This window comes from Convolutriloba macropyga, chromosome 2 (genome assembly GCF_964194025.1).
Source record: "Convolutriloba macropyga chromosome 2, txConMacr16.3, whole genome shotgun sequence".
Classification (NCBI taxonomy): domain Eukaryota; kingdom Metazoa; phylum Xenacoelomorpha; order Acoela; family Convolutidae; genus Convolutriloba; species Convolutriloba macropyga.
In genome coordinates, this window is record NC_134469.1 from 68608844 (window position 1) to 68625282 (window position 16439).

General features: G+C 37.7%; 1 protein-coding gene across 4 annotated transcripts in view; it reads right to left on the reverse strand.

Annotated features, from left to right (window-relative positions):
• Positions 1 to 16439, reverse strand: part of LOC142334648 (spectrin alpha chain-like) — a 59969-nt gene that overhangs the window by 23324 nt on the left and 20206 nt on the right. For all 4 annotated transcript variants that reach the window (XM_075382853.1, XM_075382854.1, XM_075382852.1 and 1 more), the window contains 6 exons: positions 13381 to 13608; positions 4243 to 4536; positions 3699 to 3988; positions 3200 to 3413; positions 1621 to 2512; positions 1036 to 1223 (listed from right to left, as the gene is read on the reverse strand). In XM_075382853.1, coding sequence (XP_075238968.1) covers positions 1036 to 1223; positions 1621 to 2512; positions 3200 to 3413; positions 3699 to 3988; positions 4243 to 4536; positions 13381 to 13608 — 2106 coding nt within the window. The remainder of the gene's footprint in view (positions 1 to 1035; positions 1224 to 1620; positions 2513 to 3199; positions 3414 to 3698; positions 3989 to 4242; positions 4537 to 13380; positions 13609 to 16439) is intronic.

The following is a 16439-nucleotide window of genomic DNA, read 5'->3' on the forward strand; positions in this document are numbered from 1 at the left end:
CAGCAAGAAAAAATATTTGCTCTTCTGAAGTCACTAGCTCTTTTCAGAATAAACCAGACATAAAACAAAGTTTTAGCGGTTCAATTTGTAAAACTTTTTCCATATTTTCAAATTTGCGTCCCACATGTGGTCTCTAACTGTTGCCAATATTATTCCCATCTTGATAACAACCCGTGCTTCTTAGATAAAGGTTATAAACACAGAAAATTCAGAGTTTGCCGCGTTAAAATAAACATCTTTTTGACGGCAAGTAACAAAAACAGAAGCAAAAATTCTCAAATACCTGGATCATCAATTATGTGTGCCAGAGTCTCAACTTAAAAAAAAACTTCTAAGAAAGTTCCGTACGCGAACAAAAGTTTCCCTTGCTGTAAACTTTTCAACTTATGGACTCATGGACAAAATTTATTGATAAATTTATGGACAAAATTGTTCATTGAAGCAGTTTTTCACTTTTCCCTCCCTGAAATTCCAGTTTGAATGTTTGCGCCAAATGGTTAACAAGCACGCAAGCATAACTCGTCCAGTCACAAAAACAAGTAGATCTCAGCTTCGTATCCTTAAGGCCGAGACTACCAAAAAATATCTACCATGAGCTTACAGCTTCTCATCTATAATACACAAAACCGAACTACAATCTATAATATTCAAACTACAGAAAATGTCTTTCACACTGAATTTAGGTCATCTCAGCAGCTTCCGTTACTAAGACTCGTAAAGCTCTAGAAGAGCTGCTAAGTTATCACATTTTTGAGCACAAAAAGTCAGAAATGGTATTATAAAACAGCATTAAAAAGGTTGACATGACCCAAATAATTGCGACTAACTTTCTTTTGAGAGCATTAAACGAAATTCGATTAGAAGGCAGACTGAAAAACCGCAACCTCTGAGGCAAGTGAGGCTCGATAAAACCCAATTCAATTTCCTGCTAAGAAATATATGTTTGCTCGAAATCTTCGTTGCAGCTCTGCGTTCAAACCAGTTTTACCTTTCTACTTTTGATGTTTGATAATAAAATTAGTGGGTTGTTCCTACCTCATTGAGCCAGAAGTCGAAGTCCTTGTAGGCTGTGTAGTAGAGTCGCTGTCTGTTGGCCTCTTTCAGTCTGGCTGTCTTCTCAGTCGTCTTCTGAACCAGGAACTCGTACTGCTCCGTGATCTTGGCCAGTTTCGCTGCAATCGCATCTTCCTCGTCTCCCTGCACCTTCTTCGAGTCCAGAAGGGCTATAAACCGTAGCTGTTTAGTGGCCGAGAAACACTCGAAAACGTTATTATTAACTGCTTGTTTTGCGCTACTGATATCATGATCCAGAACTGGAATACCCGCATATCTGTGAGCCTATGCATGCTAACCATCAACTGCTCTTAGACTATTGGATTTGGCTTTACCTTTTATTAACCATTCTCGCCTTTCTTTCCTCGTGGTTTTTTCCTTAGCATTAAGTTATGAAGCTCCTAAAGTTGAACTGAACAAATCGAGCTATTGATTACAATACTAAGCATAATTCGACAATTTACTCATACGTGCACGCAATTTTCTACGATTATCGCAAATGAAAGACCAACCAACTATCAACACAATTCGTCAAAAACTAGTTTGGATGAAGATATTCAGGCATACCTTTTCCTACAGCCAATGTCGCTTGAATTCTGTCAGCGTTAGCAGCCAATTCAGCTTCGAAGGCCAATTGTTTCTGATGCTTGCTTGGAATATTTCGTCCATCATTTGAGTCATCCTGAGTAGCCACAACGAGTTTCTCTTGGATGTAGGAGTCAATGTCATCAGCGTCTCTAACCAGCTCTTGAATGGTCTGCGATTCTCCAAGTTGAGACCGTTTCTGGACCAGAGCTTCTTTAAGGTGCTCCCATCGTTTAATCATCTGCTCTCTCTTTGCTTCTATATCAGGCGCAGCATAATGATCTGGACCAAGCTCGTCAGCAAATTTGGTCAAAAGCGCAATCTTCTCCTCCTGGTTGTTGATCAATTTATCGAAGTCTTCGTGCTTCTTCATCACTGAATCGACATCGTCATCATCTTGCTCCAGTGTCTTTTCTCGGTTGTCCATCCAAGCTGAGTTCTGGTTGAAGTCACGCAGGAACTGCTGGTGTTGTCGGTTCGCCTCCAGTTTGTTCTGACGATCTTCGTACACCTCCTCTAAATCAGCCAGGGCTTGTTTAACTTCATCTTTCATCTTTGTGATCTCCTCCGATTCCGGATGAGTGCCTTCAACAAGATCATCAGCTTGGTTGTAGAAGGCGTCAAACTGAGGAACCTTAGCTTCCAACTCATTCTTGAGATCATCGTGTCGTTCAATAAGAGCTTCACAGCTGTTGACATCTTTTCCCAATTCGTCTGAGCCAGCCAGCTGTTTCATGCCATTTATCCATGCCATTGTGTCTCTGTACTGAGCCAAGTACTTCTGGTATTCGTAAGCTTCAAGCAGTCCAGCAGCATGAGCATCGCTCTTGTTCTTCAAATTGTTCCAGGCCTCGTTCACTTCCTTTTGTTTGTCCTATAACTCAGCTTGTTATACACTTTTAAGCAGCCAGACGGCCGGAAAAACTTTTAAAGATTTTTCAAGTTTTGCCGATATTCTATCCCATTTGGGGTATTTTTTTCAAATCTTTGTGATAGATTGTGTTTGTTCAGACCAAAATTTTGACAGATTCAGCCTGTTGGAGATTGTGGCTTCTCCATCAAAAGCTGGAACCTTGATAGAGATGAAATTGGAAACATTTTGGTAGAGTAAGGATTTCTGCGCGCAAACATGTTTATGGTTCAAATACTTTTGCAACATTGTTTAAGATGGACAGTTTTCCTTACTGATCAGACTGAGCTAAAACTTTTTATTTCTACCAAGTTACGTTTTAGGAAAAACTGCTTTCTTCGCGTGTTTAGCTGCCATCAGATCATTTTTCGAAAAAAAAACACTTCAATAGAAAATTTGGACAGATTTAAGATTGGTCAGAAAATTAAGTTAATTCTGCCATTACAAAAGACAAACTATAGTTGGTTACAGATTTAGAGAACAGTTCCCCCTTATGACTAACAAAATTTCGTTTTCATGCTTTTACAGCTGTAAAAGCACATCATATCGCCTTCTCTGCCATGAACAGACTCAATCGATCCTAGCTGTTCCTTAGTACCTCATCGCGGAATCCTAATGCTACGAGTGTATAGTATGTTTTTGACGACCAACCTGTACTTCCTCAACTTGATCGGGATGAGTCTCAATGAGTTTGTTGTGCCTGTCGTCCAGGTTGTTCACAGACTCCTCAATTGGAACTAAGTCTTTCTGGAACGCTTCGTGCTTCCTGCTTAGAGCCTGGACAGATGGTAAGTCATTACCATAGTAGCCTTCTTTGATCGACTTGTCTTTCTCTCCAATTCTCTCCAGCAACAGATCGCACTCTCTAAAATTATAGCACATTTTTCTTTGAGCATCGATTGCTTTTACTTGACCTTCGTTAACCAAATTTCAGTCATTAGCATCGAAGCTATTCAATAACGGAATAGCTAAATTGTTCTTTCCTTAATTTTTTTAACAATGGTAACTTGAGTAACTAGCCAAAATGTTTTTAGAAGAACCGCAATATTGCTACGGTCAGCAATAAACATATCTATTATTTAAGATTTTATAGCAATGGGGGAAGGAAACTGATGTGAGATCGGATATGACAGAAAAAGAGATATGAAACCTGAGATAGTTTTTGACTTCGTGGGCAGATCCGAGCTGGCTTGACTTGTCGAACATCTTGTTCTGAAGGTAGGAAACAGCCTCAACTGCATTTTCGATATCCTCTGTCAGAAGATCCTCTGGGATTTCCTCATCCTCGTCCAGCTGCGCCTTCAACTCTTCGTACTGCTTCTTGTTATCATCCAACTTCTTCTTGCTATTCTCTACATCGTTCTGCAGGTTGTTGAACTTGGATGAGAGCTCGTCAATCTTCTCAAGATCTTCTTCCGCTTCTGCGCTCAAGGCAGTATCCTAAAAATCATCATAGTTGTATCAATTTAAAACTTCCATCTAACTATAAGCATAAAGTGCAATGTATTCAGCAACAATGCATTACTTTTTCATTACACACCCTACATCAAAATTTTGCTTTTCCATTACACACCCTATTTAGAGCCTCGAGACAAACAATTATCTTAAATATATCATATTGCGGGGTTCAGTATCTATGGGGGGGGGGGGGCTCAATAAGGTTTAAGGTTCGAATCGCTTGCGTCTGAACATACCACTTGATCGAGGAGCTTGTCATGATGCTTCTTGGTAGTCCATGCCAACAGAGTTTTGGATTCTCCTTGAGTTTTGTACAGCTCAACTCGGAGGTTGAGGCCTTTCTCCTTTTTAACAGCAGCGTCTTTCAGCTCATGGTACTGCTTCTCAATCTGCTTCTGTCTGTCAGATACTGTTCTCGCCTCCTCGGCCAGACGCTCTTGACTGCTCTTTACAACCGGATCGGCTCGTTTCAAATGGTTGGCAGGTACGAATCCCTGCTTGCCCTCCTGATTCTCCACTTTGTACCAATCCTTAATGAAAAGAATTGATGAAAAACCACATTCATACAAATCTTCAAGTAAAGCATTTATACTAGCACCTCTGTAATAATAGATACGTTATCTTTTATTATCTTTAGTAATAAGAATTACTCCTACAAACAAAAAATATAGCCATAAGATTGTCGGACAACAGCCGCAAAATAGGCTGCCGAGGCCTACTAGTTAAAAAATTATCAAGACAAAACTGCTATTCAGAATAGGAGATTCTTATTTCAAACTACCCTTACTTTCAATTCAAACAATGATGTCTTTCAACCAATATGGCGCTAGTTCAAAATCATTTAGAATTAACTTTCTCAATTTATACATTAAAAGTGCCGAAAAGATTTCATTGAGTAAGGTAAGTCATGTATGCTCAAAAAGCTTATCACACTATTGGCCTTAAAATCTACACAGAATGCAGAAAGTAAGATGTCACTCTCAACTCGCACAAATTCAGCTGCAGAGTGGTAGAATATACAGGAAGAAAGTCAAACTTTTACTTCTTGGAGCGTGATGGAATGGTCGTAACAAAAAAGGGAAGACGACGAAAACATAACCGACTTACGTCGGGCGAATTGTCCTCAAACGACCGGCGAGCGGTTGGCTTCGTTAGTAGCTAGCTACGGTCGGTTAAGTGAGGCCAACTTTGGCTTAATTGAAGGGGTGTGAGGTGAGTGCGTGCAGCGGGAGGGGGGGGGGTGCACTGTGGGGGGGGGGGGGGTGCACCGTGAGGAGTGGAGTGGGGGGTTGTGGGGGTCAACGTCTAAGAACCACCCTTCACACGATAAGTATAAGTCTCCAAAATAGTTTCAGTGAATCTTATACTTGGAGTTAAGTGAGCTGAAAGGCTCTAAGAGAACCTATTGTCCGCTGGTTGCTACATGTTTATCCCGTTTTTGAGGAAGTCAAATGGGTCAGACAAAAAATCAGTCAACGGAAAAATTGCATAAAAAAGACCACACGACTAATAAAAAACTAGCAGGCCCACAAAACCATAACAAGAAAATAGTTTACAAGAATAGAAGGTTTAAAAGAAGTAAAGGTTTATGTTTCGCACCAACTCGGGCTCGAACCGACGCCCCTCGTTAACAACCATAGGTCTCACCAATTAAGCTATCCATGAGTATTGCACTTTTCTTTTGCTCCTTCTACAGCAGATTTCTGGACAACGGCGTTTGCGTTGCTTGCTATTGCTATACAGCATGCTTAATAAGCGCAAAACGAATGTACATATTAGGAGCCTAAAATGATGGTAAATCGCGTCTCAAAACGCATCTATTACGCTAGGTTGCATGATTAAGGACCCCTAAAACAAGTTACGATAGGAGCGCTGTTGACCACTGTGCTCAATTCCGACTGATATTTAATATAAAAGAGGAAGATTAAACAATACGAATAAAACTGCTCAAAACTTAGCAATTTATGGATAATGTTAATAGAAAAATACTTCAAACTTCAGATTAGAATTCCTCCATTTTACGAAATGCGGTATTACCAGCACAAACCACCGTTTCTCACAATTCTTATCAAAGAACATATTTCAGATTGAGAGCATTTGAGACCACGCAATAATCAAAAAGTAAAACGTAAAAAACTTAGTTGAAAGCTGAGAGTGTTCTAGAATTGCGCAGAATATGTACAGCAAAAACTTTGCAGAAATTTTGCGGTAAGAACTTAAAACTCAGTTTGAGCGCAATTAAAAACACGTAGTACCGAGGTCAGTAATTCATTCCTCTGGGCGAGCGTACTTTCAAGCCCTCAGCCTCGTGGTAACCGCAACTGACTAACAATCCATTGTCTCAGGTTTCGTTCTCAACAATCTACTTCGAGTCTTTTAGGTCACTGACCTCTCTCGATATGCTTGCGTAACTATGCTGCTCAATGCGGCTCTTAAACATGCGCTTCAAGATGCTCCTTAAACATGCAAAAACTTTGTCCAATTTTAGAGCCCACGCGATTAATATATAGGATTACCATTTTTCATCACCCAAACACACACAGGAACATATACCGAATCGCGTCGCAAGAATTGCTCTCGATCAACAGACAGCATGTTGTTCATTACAAATTTTCATGGCTACATAAAAGAAGACATCCGCGACCCTCCGAATAGCAGTGTCCATCTTACCAACTGCGCTATAACCATCAAATACAACTGTTTCTCACAATCGCTTTTAGCGTATCAATAAACAATAACTCAGATCGAGAGCATTTGAGATCACGCAAAAATCGAAAAGTAAAGCGTGAAAAACTTAGAAGAAAACAAAGAGTGTTCTAGATTAGCGCAGAATCTCTACAGCTAAAACTTTACAGAAAAACTCCTTTACTATAAGAACCTCAAACTTAGTTCGGAAGCAATTAAAAAACACGTAACACCCAGGACAGTCAATCTTCCCTCTGGGCGAGCATACTTTCAAGCCCTCTCAATCTCGTGGTACCTGCACCTGACTAACAGTCTTTTGTCTCAGGTTCGGTTCTCACCCATCTACTTTGCACCTTTTATGTCATTAACCTCTCTCGATATGTTCACTTAATAATGCTGCTCCTCAACATGCGCTTCGAGAGGCCCCTCAAACATGCAATTATTTTGTCCCATTGCAGAGCTCACGTTTTTAATATATAGGATGCTGCAAACTTCGCTTAGGAGCAATTAAAAACATAGTAGAACAAGTCCTGCAATCCTACAATTCAAAAAATATATATTACCCTGACTATCTGACAGAACTTTTCTGAACAGTACATCATGATTTTAAACAGAGGATATGGCACCACAAATACACAATAGGCCAGGCAATTAAGTTCAGTAGAGGGTGAAACCTAGATAACTTTAGGGGTGCGAAAAACAAACAGCGGAGGGGCTCGATCTCGTGATCTCCCAGATAGTCTGCCACCGTCACCACTCAGCTATACCATCATTGTTACCACAAAAATAGTCACCTTTATATTAGCAAATGATTTAATTTCCGAATTTCAGAGCACTTCAGATCAGGAATGAAATCAAGAAGTCAAGCGTAAAATATATTAGAGAGCGAAATAGTCTTCAACAACGTAAGCGCAAAACCGGTCGAGCAAACATTTTGCATTAAAAAGGACACACACTTACAATAATTGCTTCAAACTTCGTTCGAGAGCAAGGAAATACAACTACCGGCAAAACACATTTGATCAATGTTTTTCGAAAACAAAGAACTCCTAAGTTCAATAAACATTAACCGCATATTGAGGGATTCAAAAAGTGCAACTAAGAACCATTAGGATACTTTTGTCAAATTTAATAGCAATTAATAAACATAGCTGGCATATTGCCAGAAAATAGCCGCAATAGATTCGTAGATCGGCAGTCTAAAAAAACAGTAAAAAAGACAGACAAAAAAATTCGTCTTTGCATTGAAGGCTGATATGTTATATTTTGATTAAAAATCTGTATTAAGTTATTGCTGCCTCCATTAGCTGATCTCAAATAACCTTAATTTAGAGTGACACACACCCATTTGACCTTATCTCTTTGAATTAAAGTAAATAAAAGTCAATTTCAAAGTGAGGAAGTCATTTTTGAGAGTGAGGTAAGTCAAGTGTGACCAAAAATTTAATCACACGCCTGAAAAAAACTCGCTCCACTAAGAGCGAAAAATGACGTCACACATGCAATTCAGTTAAAATTGCATGAACGAATGAACAAAAAGTGGCTGTGACGTCATATGGTCGTAACAAAAATCATGACGAAATAAAAAAAACCAAGAGAAGGCCAATAATAGCCCCAGCTATTGCTGTGCGGCTATTAAACAGAAAAACAAACCGACTAGCGTCGGACAAATTGTTCTCGAAAAACAAGCTGGGCAGTTGGGATTCGACCCTGCGACCCCCAGAGCACTTGGCAGAAGCATTCACCCATTGTCTATCAGGCCCCTGTGCTTTCCTACGCTACAATCGCTTTTACTTTAGTAACAAACTTTACTTCAGAGTGAGAGCAATTGATATCACTCAAAAATGAAGGAGCACAATGAAAAAGTCACTTGTGAAGACCGGCACGTTTACAATATTTGCTTGAAACTCCGTTAAAAAGCAATTATCAGTGAAAACAAGTCAAATTACCGCATGTAAAAACTCTTGCTCAAAAACTTAAAATTTGTGCCAGCCCCAATTTCGCACTACTTTAGAAGCCGATTAAAAAATTCGGGCTCTAAAACTGCTCTCTTTCGTTCGCTTTATTACTGCAGCGTGACTAAAATCTCAACTCAAACTTTGATGAAAAAGTGCAGAAAATTAAATAAGCAGATCTTTATGTTTGGTATATTTTGATTAAAAATCTGTATAAGTTATTGCTGCCTCTATTAGCAGATCTCAAATAACCATCATTTAAAATGACACACACCCATTTGACCTTATCTCTTTGAATTAAAGTAAATAAAAGTCAATTTCAAAGTGAGGAAGTCATTTTTGAGAGTGAGGTAAGTCAAGTGTGACTAAAAATTTAATCGCGCGCATAAACAAAAAAACTTGCTCCACTAAGGGCGAAAAATGATGTCACAAATGCAATTCAGTTGAAATTGCATGAACGAATGAACAAAAAGTGGCCGTGACGTCATATGTTCGTAACAAAAATCATGACGACGAAATAAAAAACATAGCAGGAAAAATCCTGAAATACAATCCAAAGAATTGAAGGAAAAACAGACCTAATGAACCTTACCAGCAGATCAATTGAACAATCCCAACCAAGAAGACAAAAAGTTGAGAACCCAAAAGAATCAAACAAACTAAACAAAAAAAATCATTGCTAAAACCCTTGGAGCTTTTAACCTGAAGGCCATAGATGACACAATTCAAAATTATCTTTAGTCACGCACAAGCTTTGCAAGTGATTATTTTTCGACTAATGGTAGATAAACTCGAGAGAGATGACAAATGCTTCAAAAAAACTGAGAAAAGCAAAATTTAAGGAAAGTTTATAAATATCGCTGGAGAAAAAAGTTAAAAACCAATTATTTTTATCTCTGCAATTCTGTCAGGTAACACATCTGCAAGACTTAGAAAAGATTCGTGGGACAGTAAAGGTCGTTAAACTCAGAAAATGACAAAGAATTCTAAACATTTAAAATGAAATTTTAACAAAATCTTGCTAAAAACGTGATATTATAATCTTCAGAACTCTTTCATTGTCTCAGGAAATTATCCATTATCCCTATTGCAAGCGTTGAATAGCTTCACTGGCTCAAAAAGGTCCACAAAATTGTAGCATGATAATAATTTTCAGCAAATTTAAAAAAAAAATTGTAATTTTATCAAGATATTGCTGATATTCGTGTTATTAATCTGTTGATAACCATTCCATTACCTAAATCAACTATGCAGTAACTTATTATCAAACTCTGGAGGAGGTTCCTGGGCCGTGGTGCAGGAAAAAATCCAAAATTTTCAATACATTTAAAAAAAAACTTGAAAAATTGCAAGTTTTTTTTAATACCCTGCTAAAATTTGTGATATTAAAAAATTGACAACCATTTTATTGTCACTAGAAACTATGCAGCAACATACTTGCAAACCTCATAGAAGGTTCCCTGGCCAGTGAGAAAAAATACTAAATTTAAAGAAATTTAAAAAAAATGCAATTTTTCTTTTAAAAATCGTTAAATTCGAAATACTAAAATCTTGAAACAAATTCCCCATTACAAATAAAACTAGGCAGTAAAACCACTATGCAATAAAACGACTCCACTACCACTAGAAATTATGCAATAACCTATTATTAAAACCAAGAGGAGGCTTCTTGAAACCATGGGCTGAAAATCCCCCCAAAAATGGGGGAAGGGAACTGATGTGAGATCGGATATGACAGAACATAGCTGGCAGATTGCCAGAAAATAGCCGCAATAGATTCGTAGATCAGCTGTCTATAAGAAACGGTAAAAAAGACAGACCAAAAATTCGTCTTTTCATTGAAGTCTGATCTGTTATATTTTGATTAAAAATCTGTATAAGTTACTGCTGCCTGTATTAGCTAATCTCAAAAAACCTTCAATTAGAGTGACACACCCATTTGACCTTATCTCTATGAATTAAAGTAAATAAAAGTCAATTTCAAATCGAAGAAGTCATTTTTGAGAGTGAGGTAATTCAGGTGTGACCAAAAATTTAATCACGCGCATGAACAAAAAAACTCGCTCCACTAAGAGCGAAAAATGACGTCACACATGCAATTCAGTTGAAATTGCATGAACGAATGAACAAAAAGTGGCTGTGACGTCATATGTTCGTAACAAAAATCATGACGACGAAATAAAAAAAACATAGCAGGACAAGTCCTGAATTACAATCCAAAGAATTGAAGGAAAAACAGACCTAATGAACCTTATCAGCAGATCAATTGAACAATCCCAACCAAGAAGACAAAAGTTGAGAACCCAAAAGAATCAAACAAACTAAACATAAAAAAAATCATTGCTAAAACTCTTGGAGCTTTTAACCTGAAGGCCATAGATGACACAATTCAAAATTATCATTAGTTCACGCACAAGCTTTGCAAGAGATTATTTTTCGACTAATGTTAGATGAGAGATGACAAATGCTTCAAAAAAACTGAGAAAAGCAAAATTTAAGGAAAGTTTCTAAATATCACTGGAAAAAAAGTTAAGAACCAATTATTTTTATCTCTGGAAATCTGTCAGGTAACACATCTGCAAGACTTAGAAAAGCTTCGTGGGACAGTAAAGGTCGTTAAACTCAGAAAATGACAAAGAATTCTGAACATTTAAAAAAAATGAGATTTTAACAAACTCTTGCTAAAAACGTGATATTATAATCTTCAGAACTCTTTCATTGTCTCAGAAAACTATCCATTATCCCTATTGCAAGCGTTGAATAGCTTCACTGGCTCAAAAAGGTCCCCAAAATTGTAACATGATAATAATTTTCAGAAAATTAAAAAAAAATTATAATTTTATCAAGATATTGCTTAAATTCGTGTTATTAATCTATTGATAACCATTCCATTACCTATATCAACTATGCAGTAACTTATTATCAAACTCTGGAGGAGGTTCCTGGGCCGTGGTGCAGGAAAAACTCCAAAATTTTCAATACATTTAAAAAAAACTTGAAAAATTGCAAGTTTTTTTAAAACCCTGCTGAAATTTGTGATATTAAAAAATTGACAACCATTTTATTGTCACTAGAAACTATGCAGCAACATACTTGCAAAACTTATAGAAGGTTCCCTGGCCAGTGAGAAAAAATACTAAATTTACAGAAATTTAAAAAAAATGCAATTTTTCTTTTAAAAATCGTTAAATTCGAAATACTAAAATCTTGAAACAAATTCCCCATTACAAATAAAACTATGCAGTAAAACCACTCCACTACCACTAGAAATTATGCAATAACCTATTATTAAAACCAAGAGGAGGCTTCTTGAAACCATGGGCTGAAAATCCCCCAAAAAATGGGGGAAGGGAACTGATGTGAGATCGGATATGACAGAACATAGCTGGCAGATTGCCAGAAAATAGCCGCAATAGATTCGTAGATCAGCTGTCTATAAGAAACGGTAAAAAAGACAGACCAAAAATTCGTCTTTTCATTGAAGGCTGATCTGTTATATTTTGATTAAAAATCTGTATAAGTTACTGCTGCCTCTATTAGCTGATCTCAAAAAACCTTCATTTAGGGTGACACACATCCATTTGACCTTATCTCTTTGAATTAAAGTAAATAAAACTCAATTTTAAATCGAAGAAGTCATTTTTGAGAGTGAGGTAAGTCAAGTGTGACCAAAAATTTAATCACGCGCATGAACAAAAAAAACTCGCTCCACTAAGAGCAAAAAATGACGTCACACATGCAATTCATTTGAAATTGCATGAACGAATGAACAAAAAGTGGCTGTGACGTCATATGGTCATTACAAAAATCATGACGACGAAATAAAAAAACCAAGAGAAGGCCAATAATAGGCCCAGCTATCACTGTGCGGCTATTAAAAAAGACCGACAGGACTAATATAATTGCTATAAGAGCAATTAATAAAGCTTTCCAAATTCATTTCGCAGAAGTCTTTTAACTTGGGACCTTCATAACACAAATGAGTTACTTTGACCTTAAACTAATTCAAAATAAACTAAAGTTTTAAAGTTCAAAAGTCATTATATTGAGTGAGGTAAGTCACTTATGATCAAAATTTAATCACGCAAAAAATTTTTTGCTAGAGAGAGAGAGAGAGAGAGAGAGAGAGAGAGAGAGTGAGTGAGAAAAGACGGCGCGCGCATAAAAGCCGTCAGTGAGAGGAAGAAGTCATTCAGAAAGTATGACTCTCAGCTTTGCTGTGTGAACAAATGTAAAACGAAAAAGAGCGTGAGAGGATGGAACAAAAATAAACCAAGAGCACCCCAATATAGCTCCGCTCAGCTTACAACTTCGCAGCTATAAAAAACGAACATTAGACCAATAATAACCTTGAGCCTCGCTATCGCTTTGCGGCTATTGAAAAAATGTTTGATCTTGTCAGAAAGAACTTGTACAAACAGCTATTTCTTTGACATAATCTTACAAGGTGCACCCACTTCTCAAATTAAATTCCTCATCGCAATTGGACTGAAAAGCTTTTTAGCTGAAAAAAGCATTTACAAATTCGGCACCTGATCTACCCACTAATACATAAAACAGAAATTGGAGCTTATTGCAGATAATCGCTCACAATTTTTATTTCTTGAAAATTGTTTAAAAGTTGGTTATGCAACACATTAACCGCGCTCATTTTCTTAAATCTTTTGCTATATTGTTTTAAGCCCCACACTTAATACGAACATTTTGAATTTACAATTTTAGAAGGAAACTAACCCTGGTGGGAGTGGACAGGATGGTAACAGTCTCTCCCTTCTTCACCGAGAGCTCACGTGGGTTCTTCTCAAGGTAGTCATACACAACAGTGGCACACTCCAAGTCTACAACATCTGTGACCTCCTTGTCAGGTGCTTTACATTCCTGTGCCTTCTGGGCCAGTCCGTCTATCACCTTCTGGTACGTGTCAATGTCTTTCATCAGGTTCTGGTGCTTCTTCACTGCCGACTAAACATTGTATCTAGGTTCAAGTCTTAATCCACTTTCTCCTAAATTTTATGTACAGGACAAGTCTTAGCTTTACTTCAAAAAATAATTAGCTTTCTAAATTTGTCCACTACTGTTGCTAAGTGGCTATTTTAAGCTACTGTTCTGTTCGTAAAACAATTGTTTGATCTTTTCCGTTTGTGCACCCCAGTACGTTATACACCCCCCAATTACAGAGCACGTGCCATTACACAGTAAATCATTATGTAAAAATATGGCATGTGCGTCTGGGGGATGCAAATAATATGCACCCACTAAGCTGGGCAAAGATCCGCACAATGTGTCATGAGATCGTCAAACATCAAAAAACAATGCGATAAACAATAACAAGCTAGCCGATTAGCATCAACCGACTAAAGAGGGAAAAATTGCTCTCAAACGATAGGCGGATGCTCTCTTCAATTGTAGCCTGCGTCAAGGGGGTTGCGATCACTCCAAAAATTGGTTCTTTCCCACTATAGCCCCCTCTCGCATTACAGCCCCCAGGGGGGCTGTAATGGGAAAGACCCATAAAATTACCGGGTCTTTCCCATTATAGCCCCCCCAGCTTAGTGGTCAGATAACCTATAGCCCCCCCCCAATCATGGTAAATATACCATAATGGGGGGGGGGGCTATAATTTCATGGGGGGGGGGGGGGCTATAATGGGAAAGACCCAAATTACCTAACCACTAAAAGTTACTGGAAAAATGAAATCGATCATACGAGGTGAAGAATATTCTCTAAAAGAGCAGCTGCTTTTATTTCAGCAGCAGACTTACTTTCTGTATTAGAGCAATTTCAGTAACTCAAGTAAAGCGTGAAAAGTCACTGAAGTGAAACCGGAAAAATATTCTCGAACAAAACGGTCAAGCGGAAACTTTGCATAAAAAAGACATGCCGGTTTAAAACGATTGCATCAAACTTCGTTCGAGAGCAGCTAACAGATCTAAACCTAATGAAATCAGCAGCAGTCGAAAAGATGACCGACAAACTAATCACGCGAAAGAGGACATAGAATTTCTTTCATGAGTAAAAACACGCAATCTGAATTAGAGCAATTTCAATAACTCAAAAATTTAAGAAGTAAAGCGTGAAAAAGTCAGTGAAGTGAAACCGGAGAAAAAATTCTCGAACAAAACGGTCAAGCGGAAACTTTGCAAAAAAAAGACATACAGGTTTACAATGATTGCATCAAACTTCCTTCGAGAGCGACTAACAGATCTAAACCTACTACAATCAGCAGCAGTCGAAAAGATGACCGACAAACTAATCACGCGAAAGAGGACATAGAATTTCTTTCATGAGTAAAAACACGCAATCTGAATTAGAGCAATTTCAATAACTCAAAAATTTCAGAAGTAAAGCGTGAAAAAGTCAGTGAAGTGAAACCGGAAAAAAATTCTCGAACAAAACGGTCAGGCGGAAACTTTGCATAAAAAAGACATGCCGGTTTAAAACGATTGCATCAAACTTCGTTCGAGAGCAGCTAACAGATCTAAACCTAATGAAATCAGCAGCAGCCGAAAAGATGACCAAAAAACTAATCAAGCGAAAGAGTACAAAGACTTTCTTTCATGAGTAAAAACACGCAATCTGAATTAGAGCAATTTCAATAACTCAAAAATTTAAGAAGTAAAGCGTGAAAAAGTCAGTGAAGTGAAACCGGAGAAAAAATTCTCGAACAAAACGGTCAAGCGGAAACTTTGCAAAAAAAAGACATACAGGTTTACAATGATTGCATCAAACTTCCTTCGAGAGCGACTAACAGATCTAAACCTACTACAATCAGCAGCAGTCGAAAAGATGACCGACAAACTAATCACGCGAAAGAGGACATAGAATTTCTTTCATGAGTAAAAACACGCAATCTGAATTAGAGCAATTTCAATAACTTAAAAATTTCAGAAGTAAAGCGTGAAAAAGTCAGTGAAGTGAAACCGGAAAAATATTCTCGAACAAAACGGTCAAGCGGAAACTTTGCATAAAAAAGACATGCCGGTTTAAAACGATTGCATCAAACTTCGTTCGAGAGCAGCTAACAGATCTAAACCTAATGAAATCAGCAGCAGTCGAAAAGATGACCGACAAACTAATCACGCGAAAGAGGACACAGAATTTCTTTCATGAGTAAAAACACGCAATCTGAATTAGAGCAATTTCAATAACTCAAAAATTTAAGAAGTAAAGCGTGAAAAAGTCAGTGAAGTGAAACCGGAGAAAAAATTCTCGAACAAAACGGTCAAGCGGAAACTTTGCAAAAAAAAGACATACAGGTTTACAATGATTGCATCAAACTTCCTTCGAGAGCGACTAACAGATCTAAACCTACTACAATCAGCAGCAGTCGAAAAGATGACCGACAAACTAATCACGCGAAAGAGGACATAGAATTTCTTTCATGAGTAAAAACACGCAATCTGAATTAGAGCAATTTCAATAACTCAAAAATTTCAGAAGTAAAGCGTGAAAAAGTCAGTGAAGTGAAACCGGAAAAAAATTCTCGAACAAAACGGTCAGGCGGAAACTTTGCATAAAAAAGACATGCCGGTTTAAAACGATTGCATCAAACTTCGTTCGAGAGCAGCTAACAGATCTAAACCTAATGAAATCAGCAGCAGCCGAAAAGATGACCAAAAAACTAATCAAGCGAAAGAGTACAAAGACTTTCTTTCATGAGTAAAAACACGCAATCTGAATTAGAGCAATTTCAATAACTCAAAAATTTAAGAAGTAAAGCGTGAAAAAGTCAGTGAAGTGAAACCGGAGAAAAAATTCTCGAACAAAACGGTCAAGCGGAAACTTTGCAAAAA